This window comes from Oryzias latipes, chromosome 18, assembly GCF_053564925.1.
Source record: "Oryzias latipes strain Hd-rR chromosome 18, Olatipes_Hd-rR_3.1".
In the NCBI taxonomy this organism is placed as follows: domain Eukaryota; kingdom Metazoa; phylum Chordata; class Actinopteri; order Beloniformes; family Adrianichthyidae; genus Oryzias; species Oryzias latipes.
The window spans coordinates 26,790,622-26,811,547 of NC_136254.1; the positions used below are offsets into that span (position 1 = coordinate 26,790,622).

Sequence of the window (20,926 nt, forward strand, 5' to 3'; positions counted from 1 at the left end):
GACAATGTTTAGACAGCAGAGAAATGAGTCGACAGCGTTCCTGGATTAATGTCTGGCCATTATCATTAATGTCCTCAGCATTTTAAATGACTCAAATGACTAAATGGAAAGAGAGAAATTTGAAGAGTGGAGATGAGGAGGACGAACAAAGAGACGCAAAAAAGGAGACAAACACAAAGAAGGTTTATTTTTGAAGATACTCGCCACATTCTTCCCCAGCTCTTTCTTCTTCTTCCCTCTGAAATACTCTGCAGTCCATAAAAGCAGCACGATGCCAAGCAGAGGATCACTCTCCACTGCTCTGTGTTAATCTCCAGCCCATCTGAAAATAATGAAGACCAGCATCAGCAGTTTGCTGCCGAGATGTTTATCATGCATGCAACACACACATAGGGCGCCTTTGACAGTGCATTTGTAGGTTGGCAGTGCAATAGTTCTTGGTGATGGATGAGGTGATAGCTGCCACTGCCTGAGCCTTGGCATCATGTGAATAATTAAAGCCTGCCACCAGTGGAACAATTATACTCTGCCATTGAAGGATGAGGGAAGGGAGAAGGCGTGACACATGGTGAATAGCAAAAGGTTGTGTTGGTTTGAGTGCGACTTATAGTCCCGCTGCTAATTGATTCTCGGCGGCATGGCAATATGATCACGAGTGGGGCAACTTGAGAGGGTGAGACCCAACAGGTTGCATGTAAAATGCAAGTGACAACAATAGATGAAGTGAGTCAAAACACAATGGTCCGGCTGGCCTTGGGAGCTTTGTCATGTGACAGATCAAAGGGGAAACTGCGACCTGATCGGTCTGAACGTGTCCTTCATACTAGCACCTGAGTTATCAGCAAAACAAAGACATAACCCATGTGTCTTCTCGAGTTTTGAAGTAACATATCTGATTAGCTTAAACGTTAGGTGGAAGCTGATGTTGTAGCCAACAATTCACAATAGATGTATTAATAAAATGATTTTCCTGGTTTGCCCTTTTATTGTAAAAAATAACTTACAAAAGGTGGGGTCAAATGATTTATTTTCCCCAATAGAACTCCTTTAACCCTTGTGCTATCCTAGGCACTTTACCATTGGGAGTTGGGTCATCTAGACCCACCAGACAGTGCGCTGAACCTTTTTTTTTCAATGATTAGTGATCTTCACTGGTGTCCATGGATTACATGAAATCCTCTCCACCTTTCCATCCATCTTTTGTAGGGATAACAAGTCAATGTAAGGGTGGGGTCATTTTGATCCCACAAGATAGCACAAGGGTTAAAGGTCTTGGGCTCTTTGTTCGTCTCTATTTTGAGAGGATACGATGTTACAGGACTGTAGAAAAGAAAATGAAGGACACACAAGCCTGGGAGGTTTTAGAAAACAATAAAGACGCTCTAGAGATGATGACGCTTGCTGATAAAATACCACACCCCCATTTGTGTAATTCAGTGAACAAGTAGTGGATAAAAAGTTGAGCTGTAAAACAGTTCACATCTATAAGGAGGTGATAAATGTAAAACTAACAACAACAAAAAAACCAAAAAAGTTCCTAAAATAGTCTGTTGGTAGGTTTTCCCTTTGAAGTGAATACAGGTTAGCTTACTTAGCGGCTGGATGGCTGTGTGTAGAACTGGCACATGGGAAGACAGGATTCCCAGATCCCGAGATAACTTTCATCCAGTGTCAGTTCTCTTACTACTGGCAAAATATGAAGCCACAAGGGGGCACAAGTCTGGGTCCCCAATCCAGATCAAATACAGGGTTGTGCCTGGAGGGACAAAATCTCTGCCAAACCACCTGTGTGAATCAGTGAAATGCCGAAGAGATATGCCGAAAGCTGAATAACAAGAGATAAGGTTGCAACCACCCCCTTGTGGTCACTTGGTGAACTGCATCAGGCTAAACTAGTTTTCCTTCAGGCTTTAATCAGACATTTGTAAGGTTGTACTTTGTTGTAAAACAGCAAATATACAACTACATTAATGAAAAAAAAGTCTTTTGTCAGACATTCAAATTGTATCACAGTTAAATTACAGCTTGTGCAATTGGTTGCAATATAGATTTTGACCTTTTGCCGAACTGTTCATTGTTTATTACTGCGGTTTATTACTGCTGTACAGTAATAAGTCAACATTTTACAGAGTTTCTTCTGGTTACACATAAGAGCTCAGGTATAACGCTAAGTCATAACTGTTCTTATGGGTGGATATGGGCTATCTGCACGCAAAAACCTGTATAAGGTACATTGGTGGCCCACATAAATGGTCAAGATTGTAGACTCTTTTTTATACAGGTATATGTGGCCAACAGGTCATAGGTAACACTAATACAACATGCAAAGGGCTCAAACCACCAAACCCTACAAATTGTGCACAGAGCCCGTTAGTGCCGTCCATGTGATGAGGTGCTTACATGCCGCCTGACCGTCAGAAATTAGTAAGTTAGACAATTAGACCAGTTTGTTTGAGCGTCCTATGGTACTCACAACTTACGTGTACACTCTATGTCTGCTGTACTTGTGCGCAGCCAGTAAAGGACCAGGACTCACAACTTATTAATGCCTTGAGGGTTGCCTAAAGTTACCGTACATGATCTGTACATCATAAGTAAAACTTACGTTATCCTTACAAATACATTGCTATACCACACGCATGACAATCGTACTTTCTATATTTATGACGTCCCTTAGGGTGGCCGTACGAGCCTTAATGGAACTGTTAGACAACCTTAAGATGCGGCCACCTCTCTTTACGATCTTCCAGGGGCCCGGACAACCCAACTGATTCAGGTCAACCCCCGTATTTGCCAATTTTATGCAAAACCTAAAACTTTAAATCACAGTTTTTGCCCAAATATCTGAAACTGCCTTACTTATTTACTGGTCCCCATTTTAATATGACTCAGCCAGAAAACGCTGTCTGTTGTTGGAGATTTGAAAAAAAAAAAGCTTCTGTGGCTAAGATGACCGTCTGTGTCTGCTCAGTTTGTTGACTCGAACGCCAAAATGCTGAGCGCGGGCTGTTTGCAGGAGCGTGACTTGTGTTGAGGCGGGCCCACGTTTGCAGTTTTTAATGCTTGGTTTTATGTTTGAGAAAAGTTGCTTACCAGAAAGTAAGATAAAAAAAAAAATAGAAAAAAGGCACACGCCGTCAAGACCCGACTGGAGCGGAGAAGAGGGAGCCGGGATAAAGCCGAGAGAAAATGACAGCTCCTGCCGCTTACCGAGTCTTTAAATCACACTATGATCTAAAGACAGAGACGGCAAACGCGAACAATAGAACCCTGAGCATAATTTATGACAGCAACGATCGGAGCGCGTGCTTTCATGAACTGCCACAGATCCGTGCATGTTTTTCAGTTTTCTCTTTTTTATTTTGGGTGAGTTCTCACTGCTTTATGTGTCCATAAGTTGTTTTTTTTTTGTCTTCTTTTCCTTCTTGTGTTGTCTCATCTATTGATGCCAAACCATAAAAGACATATCAAGTCCCAATAATAGCAAAGGAGCTTTTTTTCCCCTATTTTCTATGTCACTTTCTATACAGTGTTTTATCTCATTTCAAAGTACTCTCTGAGTTGTTTGGAGGCCAGAAGAAAAAAGAAGCAGAAAGTGGCAGCCGAGTTCTTTCAATTAATTAAGGATCTATTGATGTAAACAATGGCAATCATCGTGGCGACGCAATAAGATTTCCAATTGTACTTCTATTGTGCTAAAACCTGTTTTGACGAACAACAGGCGTTGGATATCTGCTGTCCCTTTGCCTCAAAGGGCTTCTGAATTCCAGCGTAATTCTCCACCGCTTCCTTTTTCTGTCAACGGGAATGACACGGCGGCAGCGAGGAACTGTAATTTTCCAGCAGCCAAAAATGGAGGCGTCTAGCGGAGATTAAAAGATTAATAATTCAACCACCAGGTCATGAATCACATTTTTTTTCCCTTCTTTTTTATGTCATTTCAAATTGAGCAGCGTCACCTTTGAGTGCCCCCGTTTCCTCTGCTCCATATTCGGTTTTCCTTCTGTTCTTTCGGTATTGTTTTGATATGAAGTGGGAAGGTCAGGAGGTCACCTGATTTCATTATTGGCGTGACTGTGTCGGCCCCCCTTTAGCGTGATCATGGGTAAGGGTGTGGGAAAGTATGTCCGAGTCCATCGGGGTCAAGGTTAATGCGACTACTTTGAAGTGATCCAGTTTGGATTCAATTGAGAACTAATTGAATAAATCGTAAATTATCATCCGCAACACCTAGGCGCTAGCTCCATGGTTGATGTTCTTTAACTACTGTAACTCTTTGACCGTTTACACGATTCATATGATTCCAGTGAATCCTTAAAGTAGAGAAAATCAGCTTTAAGCTGATAAAAAAAATAAGAAAAGTCGTAATCTTTCACATGAAAACTTTCCAAATGAACCCTGTTAAAATCAAGAAAAAAGTACAAACAACAAAAAACATAAAAGCAAAAAACATCTAAACCAACGTAAAACAGGAACCGTGCGTGGTTGTTCATTTGTGCGGCAATTACTTAATTTGAAAGTGATATGTGCACCGTGTACGCGATATGAAAGTTACACATCGGTGGTATATGCGTGAAAAGTCGGATCGGTCGTGGAAAGCCACAAATTTGCGTAATTGCAATTGCTTAAAATTTACGCAACAGTAGCGTAAAAACTAAACTGCGCAATTATCCAATATTTTTAACAACTTAAAACCAAATTCATGTAAAGACCTCTCTGATGAAACCTTGACAGACATCTGCGCACATCGGCAAATGACGAACGCAAAAAACACGTACGAATTGCGTCTTAGAGATTTGTGGAAAATGTACGTAGCGGCTGTTTAAAGGGTAAAAGACGGAGCAGCATATAACATGTCACTGTCTACCATTTCTTTCAGTTTGTGGATGTTTTTTTTGTGTTTTTTTTTCTTTCTGATTGAATGTCGGTGAATGTCAGTACTGGATTCCACTGTGAAACTCCACCCTGATGGCTGCCAGTGATGCAGCGGAACACGCCCTCCTCCCTTTAAATTCACCCCAATGGTCGTAACTCTTGAAGCCACTTCAGGATGCTGTGTTTTGAAAAGCGCCTATTCCTCTGCGTCACTCCAGCCTCCCGCTTGATGGATGCCGTCTGAGCGGGAGTGTGAAGCTGCCCCCCGAAATCTGTCTCAACTAACATTTACCACCCTTCACCTCTGTCGCTCTCTCATGCAGTTGCTGGCTCCGCCTGGACACCTACTTCATCTGGAGTTTCATAGGACCAGCAACCTTGATAATTATGGTAAGCGTGCACCACCACCACCACCTTGCCCCCACCCCCTCCCCCGCTCATTAACCCTACTTAGCCTGCGGGTCGGCGCTTAAATGGTCCACGGAGATCCTTTTTTCCGAGCTCCTTTCTCCCTCTTTTCTCTGCCCTGGTGAGCATATACGCCTCCGCAGGGCACAGATCAGTCCAGGAAAACGAATGAGGGGTGCAGAGAACATATCACAGTTTGTCACCCCCGCCGCAGTCGCCGGCTGAGACCATTTTCAAGAGGGGGTAGGAGTGGGGGAAGAGCAGAAAGAGTGAACTCTGCTCAGTATGCAGTGTTGGAGCAACCTGCGCCGCGATTATGATTGATTTTGTTCCAACTCGTACCCCACTACCCCCCCCCCCCCCCACACACACACACACACACACACACACATCTCCTCCTCGTGGCCGCGCAATCGGCTGCGGGTGCAAATAACCGATTCATTATGCGAAAGGGATGCGCGCACACGGAGAATCCCAGCATCACTTCCAAGAACCTGTACTGATCCACCTGTGCTTAACCTGTATATATATATATATATATATATATATATTTTTTTTTTTTCTTTTTTTTTAATTTCTCAAATTAGCAAAGAGTCACCTGGATTCAGCAGCAAGGTACCACACTTTAGACTAATTGGTGTAATTTTTGAAGAGTCGCTCTGGATGTACTTCCATGCTGTGACTAGAATGAGCTCATTTTCTATTTTTGTGATCACTGGCATACAGAGAAATAGAAAAATTAATGAGACAAACCAGAGTGGGTCTCAATGTTTTTTTTTTTTTAAATCAACTAAAACCTTTTTTTTTCTGACCTAATTATAAAATGTTTGGGAAAGTCTCATTGAGTTAACATTTCTATATTCCTACCTATTTTTTATTTTTTTTGGGTGGCTCTATTTCTTTTTGAACATTAACAGCATTCAGACTTAAATGGTAACTGAAGGCATCTTTTTGTCATGTTTTTGATGAACAATTCATTCTGATTGGCTGCAGGAGGTCCAATAAAAAAGTAACCATGGACACCAAAGAAGAAGTTCCCATTCACCATTTGGTAGCAACACAAACTTGAAACCTACATTTATAAATAAATGTATTATTGAATAATGAAAGAAAAGGTTTGTTCATCAGAGTTAATGGTGGAAATTTCTTGTAATAAAAGCGCTCAAGGATGAGGATTTTGTTACTTTGAAACAAACTTTTGGTTCGTTATTTGGACAAAAACATGCGGTAAAAGGTGAAATTTCCCTCTTGAAACGATCCTTTGTATCATTTAACATGACATTTAGGCTGTGTCGGAATTTTTCCTATTGTCCTTAACTGTGACAATAGGAACTATTGTTGTGTGCTTTTGTTTCCAGTCGGACGTTGCAATCAGTATGAATGAGAGCATGCACCTGAGCGGTGTAGGTACCATAACCATTCGGCCTGCAATAACCGTTCGGGGTCCTTTCGACTGAGGAGAACGTCACACTACGGTAGCCCCACTTGGACAAACTACGTAGCGTGGAGATCTGCTCGGGCTCTACATATTTTCATTTCTCGTTTCCTTTAGTAACATAAAGTTCTTTTCCCTCATAAGTTGTGTCTGACATTATTCGTTGTAATGTTTATAGAGAGATTTTGCCACAACCCACTTTGTAAAAAGATCCGTGGCTGTTAGAATGAACCTGCTGCTCCACACAAGTGAACCATGTCTCTGAGCAGCTGGAGTCTCGTAGACAGGGAAGGTGCTTTGTTATAGTGTACGGTCCGGAAAAGAGTTCGGAACGCAGTCCGTTCTGCTGCAATGCACTTAATAATATTAACAATAATAAAAGCACATTTAGAAGATAATGTCCCTCCATGTCGGAGCTCTGTTTGTTTACAACGGACCGCATAATCTTCTTCTATGGTAGTATAGTAATTTGTCCAGACCAATCACTATCTGACACGTCATCGGACCAACGGACAGTCAATCACATAATGTGACGTCAGCACTACTCAAAGGACCCCGAACGGTTGTAGCAGGCCGAATGCTTATGGTACCAACAAGCTGAACTGTAAGAGTTTAACCTGCCTGAGTTAATTGAAAGTACTGCCCTGTTGGGTAGAGATAAATATTCTATGTTACGTTTCCTGAATGAAAACCAGAATATAACATGGTGGCAGCGGCGGAGAACTTTTTTTGAAAACCAGCTACGGAGTTTTGCAGCGCGCCTGGAGTCGTGGGAAAATCTGAGGCCTGCATTGATTACATGAAGCCATGGAAGGTCTGAAACCTCCCCAGCTGCTCTGTTTTGAGTCCGGTCACCTTTCAGGGATTTGGAAGACCTGGAAAGATGAATTCATATTTTATGTGGACTGAACTAATCCCGCCGACGATGAAAAAATGAAAGTTAAACTCTTTTGCTTTCTGATTGGAGAAAGTGGCAGAGAGCTTCTAGAAACATTGATGGGTGAATCGGCGCAGGAAGCATGGAAGATTGCTGACATAATTGAGAGGTTTGATGATCACTGTAGCCCAGGAACTAATGAACGCTACAAGTTTTTTCTCGAGGAACCAAGGTGGGGGTGAGTCAATATCCCAAGAAGACTTTTAGGGGATCTCTGATCAGACATCGCATTGTGTGTGGAATTAACAATGGGCAAATGAGAGAAAGACTGCAGCATGAGAAAAATATGACTCTGGACACGTGTGTCTCTCTCTCTCTGAGCCGCTGAACTGTCGCGAGAGAACAGCAAAGCAATTTCTGGACTAATGATGAAGGAGGTGCATGCAGTGCAAAGAGCAGCAGGATATCAGAGACAGAACCGTGTCACAGACTGCAAGTTTTGTGGAAAAATACCCAAGAATAGTTCTTTTTGTCACACTAACCACTAAAAACCGTCATAGTGCATGACTATCTAGTGCCCTGGGTGTTAAAAGCAATTTCGACACCATGCTCACTACTTTTTTTTTTTAAACTGCGAATATGACGTCATCATTTTTACTAAGATAAAATCTAATTGAAATGAGCGTTTTGCAACGATTGTTTATGAATCCACTGTGTTCTGAAGATTAAAACGTTGATGGTTTGATTAAAAAAAATACATTTAAGTATATTTGTTTGGGCAAACATTGTTCAGATGCAATGCATTGTGGTCTATATTCGCCGACCTAGTGAGCATCGATGCACACTGGTTGTTCACAGAGACTTCTGGGAAATTTCTAGGGCACTTTATTTTGGAATTGTAGATTCAGTTAGCGCTGCAAAATGGCGAATGGTTTATATAGTGTGTAGGGAAGGAATTCAGACACAGCGTTAGTGCGTTAAGAACCAGGTCGGTGTAGGCGGGGTAGGCATTACTATGACAACGGGTAATATTATCTTGTCAAAATCGATTTGTGTGTTAAGAATAACAAGTACTAATCCTTGATTTAATAATTATAAATGACCAGAACTATGGAGCAGGATGATGCCCTTCAAGGTGACTAATATCAAAAATAATTGACGGTTTATGGCTCTGGGTCATCCAATAACTTCTGACAATATCATCGGGCATTAGCCCCTTACTTCCAATCTGTGTGAGCAGGATGGGTGTAGATAAGGAAGTTGGAAAGGAAAGGCCTCTCAGATCTGCATTTCCATTTCGCCACAGCAGGGGTCTGCAGGATTTTGCGCTCTGTTTAGCAAAGCAGGAATCCGAGTCCATCCGCCCTGCCGGATTCCAGCTCCGCGCTACGAACAGAAGTGATTTAAAAATGCACCAAGACAGGGAACTTACAAGCTGAAAGTCTGTTTCTCTCACTCTGCCTGCTCTTTTTGTTTGTCTCTCTCTCTGTCGTAGCTCAATGTGATCTTCTTGGGCATCGCTCTCTACAAGATGTTCCATCACACAGCCATTCTAAAACCAGACTCCGGTTGCCTGGACAACATCAAGTAAGTGCACTCAGATCACAAAGATGTCCATTAAAGTCACCCAGAAATAGCTTTGCTTGTGACGGTATGTCGGCATCAGAAAGTGTGACGGGCCTTCCACCAAGAAAGACGCCTCTTGCAGCTGAATGTAAAGCTCAGCGTGGAGTTTTTGATTCCGTTTTTCAGCTTTTTTGGACAAAACACGTGGCGATTGAACGTGCATTGAATGGTAAATGGCGTATATATACTTATATAGCGCTTTTCTACCTACAAGGCCCAAAGCTCTTTACAGTCACAGACCCATTCACCCAGTCACACACACATTCACACACTGGTGGCGGCTCCGCTGCCGAATACTGGCGCCAACCTACCACCAGAGGCAAGGTGCAGCGGTAGGGCGGTCGACCCATGATCGTAAGATTGCAGGTTCGATTGCCACCTTGCACACCCATGTGTCGAAGTGTCCTTGGGCAAGACACTAAACCCTACTTAACCCTACTTTGCCTCTGGTGGAAGGTTTGTGCCACCATCTGTGTGTGAATGTGTGTGTGAATGGACTGTGACCGTGAAACACTTTGGGCCTTTAAGGAAGGTAGAAAAGTGCAATATAAATAAAAATGACCATTTACTATCCAACAGATAAGTCTGAGCACCATGCTTCATGTGTAACCCTTTAACAACTGAGCTGTCACCGGCAACGGCGTAATAACACTTTTTTTTTTCTTGAGCTACTATAACTTTACCACTGTTAACGTGATCAATGCGATCCCAATGGATTCTGACACGGAATTGTCTAAAGTGTTGCATATCAGCACAAAGCAATTTTTCTCCAAATCCACTTAAGTTTAGTTTAATGCGTAAATGATTCAAGATTGATGATCGTTCAAAGAAGGTCAACACTGTAGCCAAAGTTTCAGTTTTTAAGCATCAAGGATCATCCAGGTGAAAGTTCACCAGGTATTGAACAATCATCCAGGTGAAAGTATACCAGGTATTGAACAACCATCCAGGTTTAAGTACACCAGGTATCGAAGAACCATCCAGGTGAAAGTACACCAGGTATCGAAGAACCATCCAGGTGAAAGTACACCAGGTATCGAAGAACCATCCAGGTGAAAGTACACCAGGTATTGAAGAACCATCCAGGTGAAAGTACACCAGGTATCGAAGAACCATCCAGGTGAAAGTACACCAGGTATTGAACAACCATCCAGGTTTAAGTACACCAGGTATCGAAGAACCATCCAGGTGAAAGTACACCAGGTATCGAAGAACCATCCAGGTGAAAGTACACCAGGTATTGAAGAACCATCCAAGTGAAAGTACACCAGTTATTGAAGAACCATCCAGGTGAAAGTACACCAGGTAGTGTTTACATCTCCAATAATCGTCTGAAAACACAGCTGATTCTTGATTCTTTTAAAAAATAAAATCTGACAATCTTCAAAAAACCGTCACATGCTGAGGACATCTTTTTCCAGTCGCAACTGGTTATGCAGAATGTTTCCAGTACAAAGAGCAACCCTTACAGAAGGAGTGTGAAATAACCTTTAAATGAGCAGGGAGTGAGTCATTATGCTAACACTGTGCTCTGTGTCACACCAGCAGGAGCAGAAGCCAGGCGTGCAGACAGTTCATGACAATCCAAGTATTAATTTTCCAGCAACAACATCTATTGTCTCACAAAAAGTTTAATTATTGATGCCATTAGTGTTCATTTGTGTCCTGTAGCTGAAACTAAGCTCTTTATGCAATACTGTTAAACCAATTCCTGCTGCTGTTTGAGCAAATTACATTGAGAATGTAATGGTGCATTGTTGCACTGTCACACAGTTTTTTTTTTTTTAGGGAAGACGATACGTCAGCCTTAATAAGAACGGTAACCTTTGCAGTAGAGATATGGGAGATTTGCTCGCAAAGCATTGTGCCGCTGTAATTCATAATCAAGTCGGTGACACAAAACCAGATTCGATGCATGAGCCACGAGAGGAAACCGATTAAAACATACAGAAATAAGGAAAACAAGATGACAGGATGTGTTTTTATGTGATAGTGCTGTCTTCAGAGCTTGATTTTATGGAGCAATAACAAAAAAAGGTGTAAATCTTTCTTGTTATTTGTTATGTCAACATAAATGCGATTGCATAGAATTGAAAGAGGTTTCATTAAATAAAATAAAAATCATTGATTTTTCTGCACTAAACTCAAATTTAATACGCAGCTCTATGTAGTGTTGCATATCAGTGCAAAGAATCGTCAACACTTACGTTAGAATCTGCTAATTGATCACATAAATAGTCGGAGATTTACGATATTGCATATTATATTTGCAATATTTAGCAATCACCAGCAACCGGATATATCTGCTATATTGCAGATAACCCTATCACCATCCAGGTAGCTATCACCAGCAACATCTCAGGTGTTAAAGGGTGAAATTGCGGCTTTGGTTTGACGTCCATAGTTCTGGAACACTGGGGTTCGCAGTTTCACGTAATTAAAAATATACCAGCTGACTTCCCTGAGTCTTACTGACTTGAGTTAAAAAAAAAAATAAATAAACATGAGCATGGTGTGTACATCCTGGCCGAAAGTGGGATTTATCCGCTGGGCTTTCGTCAGCCCTCATTCATCTGGTGCGTTTTTTACAAGCATTACTGCAAACACAGCACTTGGAAATATAGACACAATTTGCTGGACCATTGCCGTCCACTGCTCAGCTGCACATATTCTCTGAAAGCTATCAACAAGTGCTGCTGCTTCATCATAAAAAGAGAGGATATTGCTGTTTTTTATTTTAACGATTGACTGTAATCGGAGTGTGTGTGTGTGTGTGTGTGTGTGTGTGTGTGTGTGTGGAGGGTATCTGGAAACTGTTATAACTTCCAATAAAGGATTTTCTTCCAGATGATCTATCAAGCCGAACTGGTTTGATGATCCTGATAGCTCATTAAGCCAGTTTAGCTTGCTTTAATGAGGCGTCCGCTTTTGTTTCATCCTTCTGCAATTCGGTTCCTCTTTGTAGTTTGATGTCCCTTCTACCGTTCCAGTTTCATCATCATGTGGCCTTGTTTTGATGTAAATGTCTTCTTATATCTCCTCTCACTCTTTCTTCACTGCTTTTTGTTTCACTTCTTGTCTTTTGATTTTACATTTACTGCTCTGTTTTTATTTTTTCATCTCTTGTCTACTCTATAGCTACCGTTTTTATGATGGATGTGTTATTGTTGAATGGCACTGGTAAGAAACGGCTTCTTTCCGTTGAGGATGTGGAGTAGAGCTTGTGTTTGATGTGTTTTCCTTCCCCTTTTTAACCCCGACCCCCAATGTGGACAGTAATTACCAACGCTGTAGATTTCTTGTAACAAGTCTTTTGCTCCGTTTCAAACTAACAATAATCAGCACATCTGTTGTAACCCCCCACCAACCCTTCAAAAAACAAACATCCAATAGTGCTTTCTCTAGGGATGGGTAGCGAAACTGACCGTCAGATGGTACTGGAATTACCAATGTTACTACCTACGTGGCATTGAGTTTTGGTACCCATCCTTAGAGAAGATTTGTTTAAGATTTTCTTTTTTTCCTTTTGAAGCACCAATTCCAAAATTAACGGATAGAATCCAAATGTTAGCAATCCCTAAAGCATTGATTGGGTTCAATTGGATACCGAAACTCAACCCCAGGTTGGTACTGGTGCTGACGTATACGGTACTACCAGTACTGACATATATGGGACTACTTCCTAGTTTCAACTGAGAGGAGCAGTCTGGTCTAGTCCTTTATTTTTAGTGTTTCATCATAAAATGGTCCCATTAAAACCAAACCATCCCACTTTTTGGGCCCCTGCTGGTTATAGGTCCATAGAAAAATGGAAAGGACCGGTGAGGGCGGAGCTACTGTTGAAACGCATTGGTTGGCTGAAGGTCATCCCGACAAAAGAAAGCACCAAGAACAAGAAACCGTCTCTATTCTTCTTCGCCCTCTGCAATCTTCTCTCAAACAACATCAAATGCTTTGCAAACACGAAGTACCAGAACCCAAGCCAAAAAAAATGAGCTGCTGGATGACTTCGATTGTTGTTGGCTTCCCCCTGCTTCCCCCAACATTGGGTGGAAACACACTGGACTATTCTAAACCGGACCGTATCGCACAGTGGAAACTGGCATACCAGTTCCTATACATACAGTACTACCAGTACCTACGTGTATGGTACTCTTGGCACCATGTAAAAACACAGATTTTTGATGTTTCCCCACAGACATATCAATCTCTTGTACTCTATTGAGATTTTTTCTGCAATTCCAACCAATTATATTTATCTTTCTAGCAATTGTGGGCGGGCTCATAAGGGACGGCGGAGCTTCAGTTAAAATGTCAAAGGCGAAGTGGGCGAAAGTTTGGCTGTACCTTACAGCAAAAGACTTTAATTTAGCGACTGATATATAAGAGTGTCGTGTTCAATGCTCCAAAAATAGACCATTGTCATGGCGACGAAACGGTGAAATACCAGTTTATCTCAATAGGCCTGAAAACTGGGAAGCAGTCTTCCTTCCCCTGTGATTCTACTTCATCAAACTTAAATGTTTTTTAATTTTTAATTTTTTTCCTTTTAAAGTACTAATTTCAAAAATAACGGATAAAATCCAAATGCTGCCAATCCCTAAAGCATTGATTGGGTTCAATTATTAGGATCCAGATGATGGCACTCCTTTTTCCTATTCCTCTCTGTGAAGTGATGCAGGTTTAAGTTGTGGGGTTCATCCATTAATGATCTGAAGCCCTGAAGTGAATAGAGTCTCAACTTATTGAGTCACCTCATAGAAAAAGGTAATCTGATGCCACCGCTCGAAAGAGTTCTCAGCTTAAAACTCCTAATAATTTACAATTGTGCTCTAGGGTGGGAACAAAAAGGGTTTTAACATTTGACAATAACTCATGGAATAATATAGGCTATGACCAATTTCTCTCAGTTACCCCCTAACCCCCAGAAAGACCATAGTAATGCAGGACGATCCAGCACTTTTAACGCAAACCGGACACATGCTAACTACTTATTTTCTAACAGTAAATATGACGTCACCCATTTTATGAACTTTATCAAGACAAATTAAGAATCCACTGTATTTTGATGATGAATACTTGGACAACTTATTAAAGAAAATCATCAATAAATCAATGTAACGCAATGCATGGTGGCTGACATTTGCTAATCTAGTGAATATGGATGCACACTGGTTTTCGCATAGACTTCTGGGAAATTTCTAGGCACTGGATTCTTCAATTGTTGACACAATTAACCCAATTCCAATGGATTCTGAAGCGGAGAAAAGCAGATTTGTGCTGATATGTGTTCAACGCAAATCAGCTTCAAGCAACTTTAAATTATCGCTGCAAAGGTGCTTATCTCCATGTAATAAATACGTAAGTGACGTGTGGCGTTAAGGTTGCTTGAAGAGTTCGTGTTACTTTGTGTCGCCGGGCACCTTTCTGGTATTGACGCCTTAACACCAGAGATGTCGCCAAACCCGGAAAAATTAAAACTATTTGAAATTGTAACTCTATGACTGTTTACGCGATCAACGTGAATCAGCGGATTCTGACGCGGAGAAAGGCGGCTTTGCACCGATATGCAACACATTACTTGCACAAAGCCAATTTTCTCCACGTCATGGTCAGTTGGTTGACGTCGATTGCGAAAACACTTCACCACTGGAAATAGTGCAAAGCAGCTTTTCTGCACGTCAGAATCCGTTGGAATTACGTAAATTTCGTAAATAGCCACGGTACCTGAAAACACGTCAACACTGGAGCTAAAGCTGCGATGTAAAGGTGTTAAAGGGCTAAAACATTGCTAGTCACTTATTACAAAAAAAGTGTTCTTAGACCAAATGACTGATGGAGTATGAGACCTTCTTGTCCTTATTTCAGAAGCTGTTGCCTCAAGGCTTCTTTTCCGTTATGCTAATCAACCCTTACGTTTCCCAGCAGAGAATTTTCCGGGAGCGGAAATGAGACTCTTCAGATCGTCTCCGCTCAAATGCGCTGCTCCTGACCTCTGTCGTCTTTATCGTCCACCACCCTTCAGATGAGAATTTGCCAGTGGTTAGAGGACAAAATGATGCTCTTTTTTCTTTTCTTTTTTTAAGGTCTACCTCCTGTGTTTCTGTCTCCCGTCTGCCTTGATGAAGTGCCTCTCCCACCAGGTCATTAAGACAGCCCTGGGAAAATTATGTTTAATGTTCGCCTCGGTGAATTCATAAATCATTTATTTTTTTGCTGCACCTGGCCCATTTATAAGAGCGTAAATGCAAAGGTCCGCCAGCGCTTACGAGGGCAGAGAGGTTAGTCCGTAAACCGAGACAATTATGGTTAGCACCTGTAAATCACACACACACAAAAAAAAAAAACACAAAAAAATCTATACGCATCAGCGCCTGATCTTGGTGTTTGTACCTATTAAAGCTGTGAGTGTCTCCGTTCCATACATGAACCCCCTACCGTCTTTACCACCTGTGGTGTTTGTGTCCAAACTGGTACAAAGCACTTTTTGGATCGTCTCTGTATGTCATTTATTTCTGTTTCTATTCTTTCTTTGATTCTTTTTTTTTTTTTACCTCAGCTATCAGGATTACGAACCCGAGATCAAGTAAGACAAACTTAAAAGGGGCTTTTTTCCCCCCCATAATGCCATCTTTCATTTCCTCCCTCGTGTGAGCAAATCAGCCCCCAGATCCATCTGGTTTCCTCCCAGCTCCATTGTCATGATTAGTAGTCCAGCATTCAGTCATACTGAAGGCTGCATTAATAAGCCATACTTGAGTCATAGTTATGCGCAGCCCACCGATGTGACAGGCCAGATTATTTTAAACCGGCACCTGCATCTGTACTGAATAGAAATATTAGCACTGGTGTGTAGATAAGAGACCTGGAAGTCCTTAGAAACATAAAGGAGGTTCTTTTGTCTGTGACTGCAGGTGATTTAGTGTTTTTAGATTTGCAGGTAGGACATTTGCAGGTAGGAAGTGGTTTTATTCCTATCTCACAGATCGAAGTTTTTACGTAAGTATGGATACTTGCTCCTCAAGGGTCTTCGACATCAACTGTGGGGTCCCCCAAGGTTCAATTTTAGGCCCACTACTTTTTAATCTATACATGTTGCCACTGGGGGACGTCATCAGGAGGCATGGCGTTTGTTTCCACAGCTATGCTGATGACACTCAACTCTACATCGCCGTGTCTCCTGATGATGAAGAGTCGGTCCACACACTCTTAAAATGCATTTTAGACATTGAGTCATGGATGGCGGAGAACTTTCTACAGCTAAACCAGGACAAAACAGAGGTTTTAGTGATCGGTTCTGAAGACAAGAGAGAGATAGTTTTATCTAAACTAAAGAATTACAAAACTTCTCAGTGTGTGAGAAACCTGGGTGTCATTTTTGACTCTGAGTTGAATTTTATCCCACAAATTAAAAACATCACAAAAACAGGATTTTATCATCTAAAAAATATATCCAGAGTCCGCCCATTTCTCTCTCTTGCCAGTACAGAGGTGCTAATGCATGCTTTTATTACCAGCAGATTGGATTATTGTAATGCCCTGCTCTCTGGTCTTCCCAGAACAAGAATAGCAAATCTTCAACTGCTGCAAAATTCAGCAGCACGCGTTCTGACGAGGACCAGGGGGCGGGAACACATTGCACCGATTTTAAGATCGCTGCATTGGCTCCCTGTGCAATTCAGGATTGATTTTAAAGTTCTTTTATTGGTTTACAAATGTTTTTATGGTCTCGGGCCTTCATATTTATCTGACATGATTTTAAAGTATGAGCCCTCGCGGACCCTGAGGTCCTCTGATACAGGCCTTTTGGTTATCCCAAAAGTTAGAACAAAAACGTACGGCGAGGCCTCATTCAGTTTTTACGGACCTCGCCTGTGGAACAGCCTCCCAGACAGCCTCAGGGCTGCAGAGACAGTTCATGTTTTTAAAGGAAGGCTTAAGACCTACCTTTTTAATTTAGCTTTTAGTTGAATTTTAGGATTTTTTTTATTTTATTTTATTTTATTTTTTTTTTTAATTATTATTATTATTATTATTATTTTTTTTTTTAATTTATTATTATTATTATTTTTAAATATTTTAATTTATTTTTCTTTTAACTAGTTTTATATGTGTATGTAAATACATTTATTTATTTATCCTATTAATTTTTAAGACGCTCTTACTATTTCATATGCCTATTAAGGTTTATGTAATTATTTGTTTTTTTGTCCATGTTTTATATATATTTTAATTTTATTCCTTTTACATTTTATTACACTCCAGTGTTTCCCTCTGAGGGATCCTCCACATCAGTGACTGACCCTTCTCAGTGAGCGGGGTCGCTGCAGTGGGATCTCCTGGGTCTGACTCTTTTGATCGGATCTAGGGGGTTCTGTGGTGGTGTACTCCGTGAACTTGGGTTGGGGGGTCGCTGGTGTGGACATGTCCCCAAACTATCGTTTTCCCACCTCAGGACAAAGCCAGGTCTCTACATTCTATCATTCTATCACTTTTTTATTTATTTATTTATTTATTTATTTATTTATTTATTTATTTATTTATTTATTTATTGATATGTGTGTGTGTGGGTGTGTGTGTGTGTGTGTTTTTGCGGGGGGGGGGGTTGTCGCACGGTTTGTCTTGTCATCTTGTTTTTAAATTTTATTGTATTTTATGCACAGCACTTTGAGTGACATCTGTTGTCGAAAAAGTGCTATATAAATAAAGGTTGATTTGATTTGATTTGATGATTGTAAAAGTGACTTTTGTTTTTTTTAACACTTTTGTGAGCAACTCTGCAAATGCCTTTGGAGTGGAGTAAAACTTTCGCTCCACTTTGCCCCAACTGACCAAAAATTAACAGACACACGGCACACAACACCAGCTCTAAGGTTGAGATGTCAAAATACTTCAATCCTTCTTTTCGCAGCAAATGGCTACAGATTTTTGTCGATAAAGCGTAGGGTCACCGTCGCGTCTCCGGTCCGTCCCCCAACTCTCAGAGGAGTGCTTTGTCTTGCCACCCCCGTGTCGAGTAGTTCGTCCTGCTCTGTTCGCTCATCCAAAACCCAAGCAGTCTCACTGTATCCTTGTAAAATGCATGTTTCGGGTCATAAATTATGGTATGTTATTGTACTATCAAAATGAAACTGCTGTCGTTCGTGGTGAAATTGACACAAGTGTTATCTGCAGTTGTATTTTGAGAGTAACACAGAAGTTTTTATTTTGAAACCTGGACCTGCTTCTGGTTCTCTGCGTCTTGCTGCGACATTGACGCGTTAATGGACTTGAAATAGAACTCCTGTATAAAGTTTGCGTTGCAGTGCGGCGGGACAGATGTCAGACACAGACTCGACGGAGGTGATGTAAACATTCTGATTGATAAATGAGCGTTTCAATTTTTTTTTGTGTGTCAACACAACGGAGACCAATCGCAGACAAACCAGTGGAAGTCAGACCTTAGTGATAACTGCCCTTATGGGTGGATGCAGGCAATTAATAGGCAAACCTGTGGTGGTCCGCCCACAAACTATCAAGGTAGTTGGCCTCTCCTGAAGAGCAATAATGTTCATACCCTTTTTTTTTTACGGGTATGGTGCAGGCAACAGGTCGCAGCGAACACTAAAAAAAACACACAAGAGGAAGTAAGAGTGAAGTTGTTGAGATGATGGTGTGTTGCACAGATTTTTACATTTGTTAGCCCCTCAATTCCTGCGCACTACTTTGTGTGTACATCATAAGAGCGTCCTACGGGAAGTTGCACAAGTTAACTCTGTAAGGGTCCAGAACGTGCACCTTACTAGCGATTAAGGCAATGTACAACAAATGTATTACTCGTCCATCATGAGTGCGTACAACTTACATTATCCTTGTGAATACTTAACAATACGCTTAACACACAGCAATTGTACGTTCCATTTTCATGACGTCTCTTGAGGTTATGAGGTGTCATGACACAGGTGTGTTTCGTACACACCTGCGTTCCCCTGAAGATTTGGCCGCTCCTCTCTCCAACCCTTTAGGGAGCCGGACAACTGAAAAGCCTTCAGTATCCAAACGGGTCAACCACCCGTACGGGTGCAAGACTTTATACCTCACAGTTCTTAAGCAAGGTGGCAGAAGAATGATTATTTAGTTGGTTTTGCAACTACAAGACATGGGCAACTTTGCTGCTGTTGGTTGTGTTTCAATCTACTACAAGATACAATCAACCTCTCAAGTAATCCCTTTTCCTTAAACAAATTGAATTGTTTGTAAAAAGTTTTTGCGTTTTCCATTCTAGATCGTGGGTAATTGGTGCCATTGCCCTGCTGTGCCTTCTTGGTCTGACCTGGGCCTTTGGCCTGATGTACGTCAACGAGAGCACGGTGGTCATGGCCTACCTCTTCACCATCTTCAACTCCCTGCAGGGGATGTTCATCTTCATCTTCCACTGTGTTCTGCAGAAGAAGGTATGTATCTACCCTTTGGATTGTAAGCTACGCCTGTGGAGTTTCAGGAGTGTCTGTGATGTTTTAGGTGCTGGAGCCAACTCCCAAAACCCCTTTTTCCTAAACCACCAATGTGGTCAAAAGAAAGTAATTTTCGGAGTACAACTCCTTTTTATGCCACAAATTCCATCTCAACCCTTATATTGTGTTCGGGTCAAAATTGACCCTGTTTCCCACCTAAAGTAGGGTCAATTCACAATATAAGGGTTAAACCATTTTAATTTTCAAATTGTAATACCTAACTATTTGGAAAAAAAACAACTTGCGACAATAGTCTTGCAACATTGGGTCAAAACATTTTAAGGTCTCAGCTATTAGTTTTGTTGCCCTCAAAGGGTCTGGATAACATGCCCAACAAGCTGTTTACATGCACATGTGTGCACAAAGCCTATTTGCACACTCACTGGTATGTAACATGACATAGAGGCAAGTGGAGAGCCTGTTACCATAGTCTGAGTGCCAACCAACTTGTTCAGGCATCAGTTGAGCAAAACAATCTTCCCGGCTTTATGCAAAAGCTGAGCAAAACATGGGAGGAACCCGGCCCCACATGGGAGGAATTGAGTTGACTGTCAGGAGCCTGCGAGCAGGGCGAAGAAAAGTCTGCCTGCAGCCCGACGTGTCTTCAAAAGGCATTGATGGGCTCACAGCGGCTCAGCCTGCCTCCTGTTTAGCTGAGGGAGGAGCAGTGCCAAAGGGACTTTAAAGTCATTGTTTAGTGTTGATGTTCTTTAAAAAGAAAAAGTTGACCTTTGAACTCAGGATTAGCACCTCTTAATGCGACTTTGGTCAACATTTTTCTGAACTGATTTAAATTTGCATTTAAAAAATTGTTGTAATTGATGAGAATATGTGGGATTCCCATAAACAAGTTGCTAATTAAAACTAAATGCCTATGTGGTATGTCATACACTTTGTCCTTCTTTTGTCGTACTATTGTGTGTCTTTGTCCTCCAGGTGCGTAAGGAGTACGGCAAGTGCCTACGCACCCACTGCTGCACGGGCAAAAGTGTGGACAGCTCCATTGGCTCTGTCAAAGGAACCGCTTCCCGCGCTCCGGGCCGATATTCTGCAGGGTCGCAGGTTCAAATCTCTGTTTGTCTCTCATCCTTCAATCCTTTGTTCATCCTTTAAAAGTTTGGGGTACCGAAATCATCCCTTGATTTAGGTTCGTTCATTTATGTCCTTCAGCTTCGATAAGTCCAGAAGCTCAAAGCTAGTACGGTTTAGTTC

At 41.5% G+C, this 20,926-nt stretch overlaps 1 protein-coding gene across 22 annotated transcripts in view; it reads left to right on the top strand.

The window, feature by feature from the left end:
- LOC101165348 (adhesion G protein-coupled receptor L3) overlaps window positions 1-20,926 on the top strand; it is a 315,230-nt gene that overhangs the window by 278,154 nt on the left and 16,150 nt on the right. For all 22 annotated transcript variants that reach the window (XM_023948942.2, XM_078936168.1, XM_078936171.1 and 19 more), the window contains 4 exons: window positions 5,199-5,265; window positions 9,091-9,182; window positions 19,486-19,654; window positions 20,651-20,776. In XM_023948942.2, coding sequence (XP_023804710.1) covers window positions 5,199-5,265; window positions 9,091-9,182; window positions 19,486-19,654; window positions 20,651-20,776 — 454 coding nt within the window. The remainder of the gene's footprint in view (window positions 1-5,198; window positions 5,266-9,090; window positions 9,183-19,485; window positions 19,655-20,650; window positions 20,777-20,926) is intronic.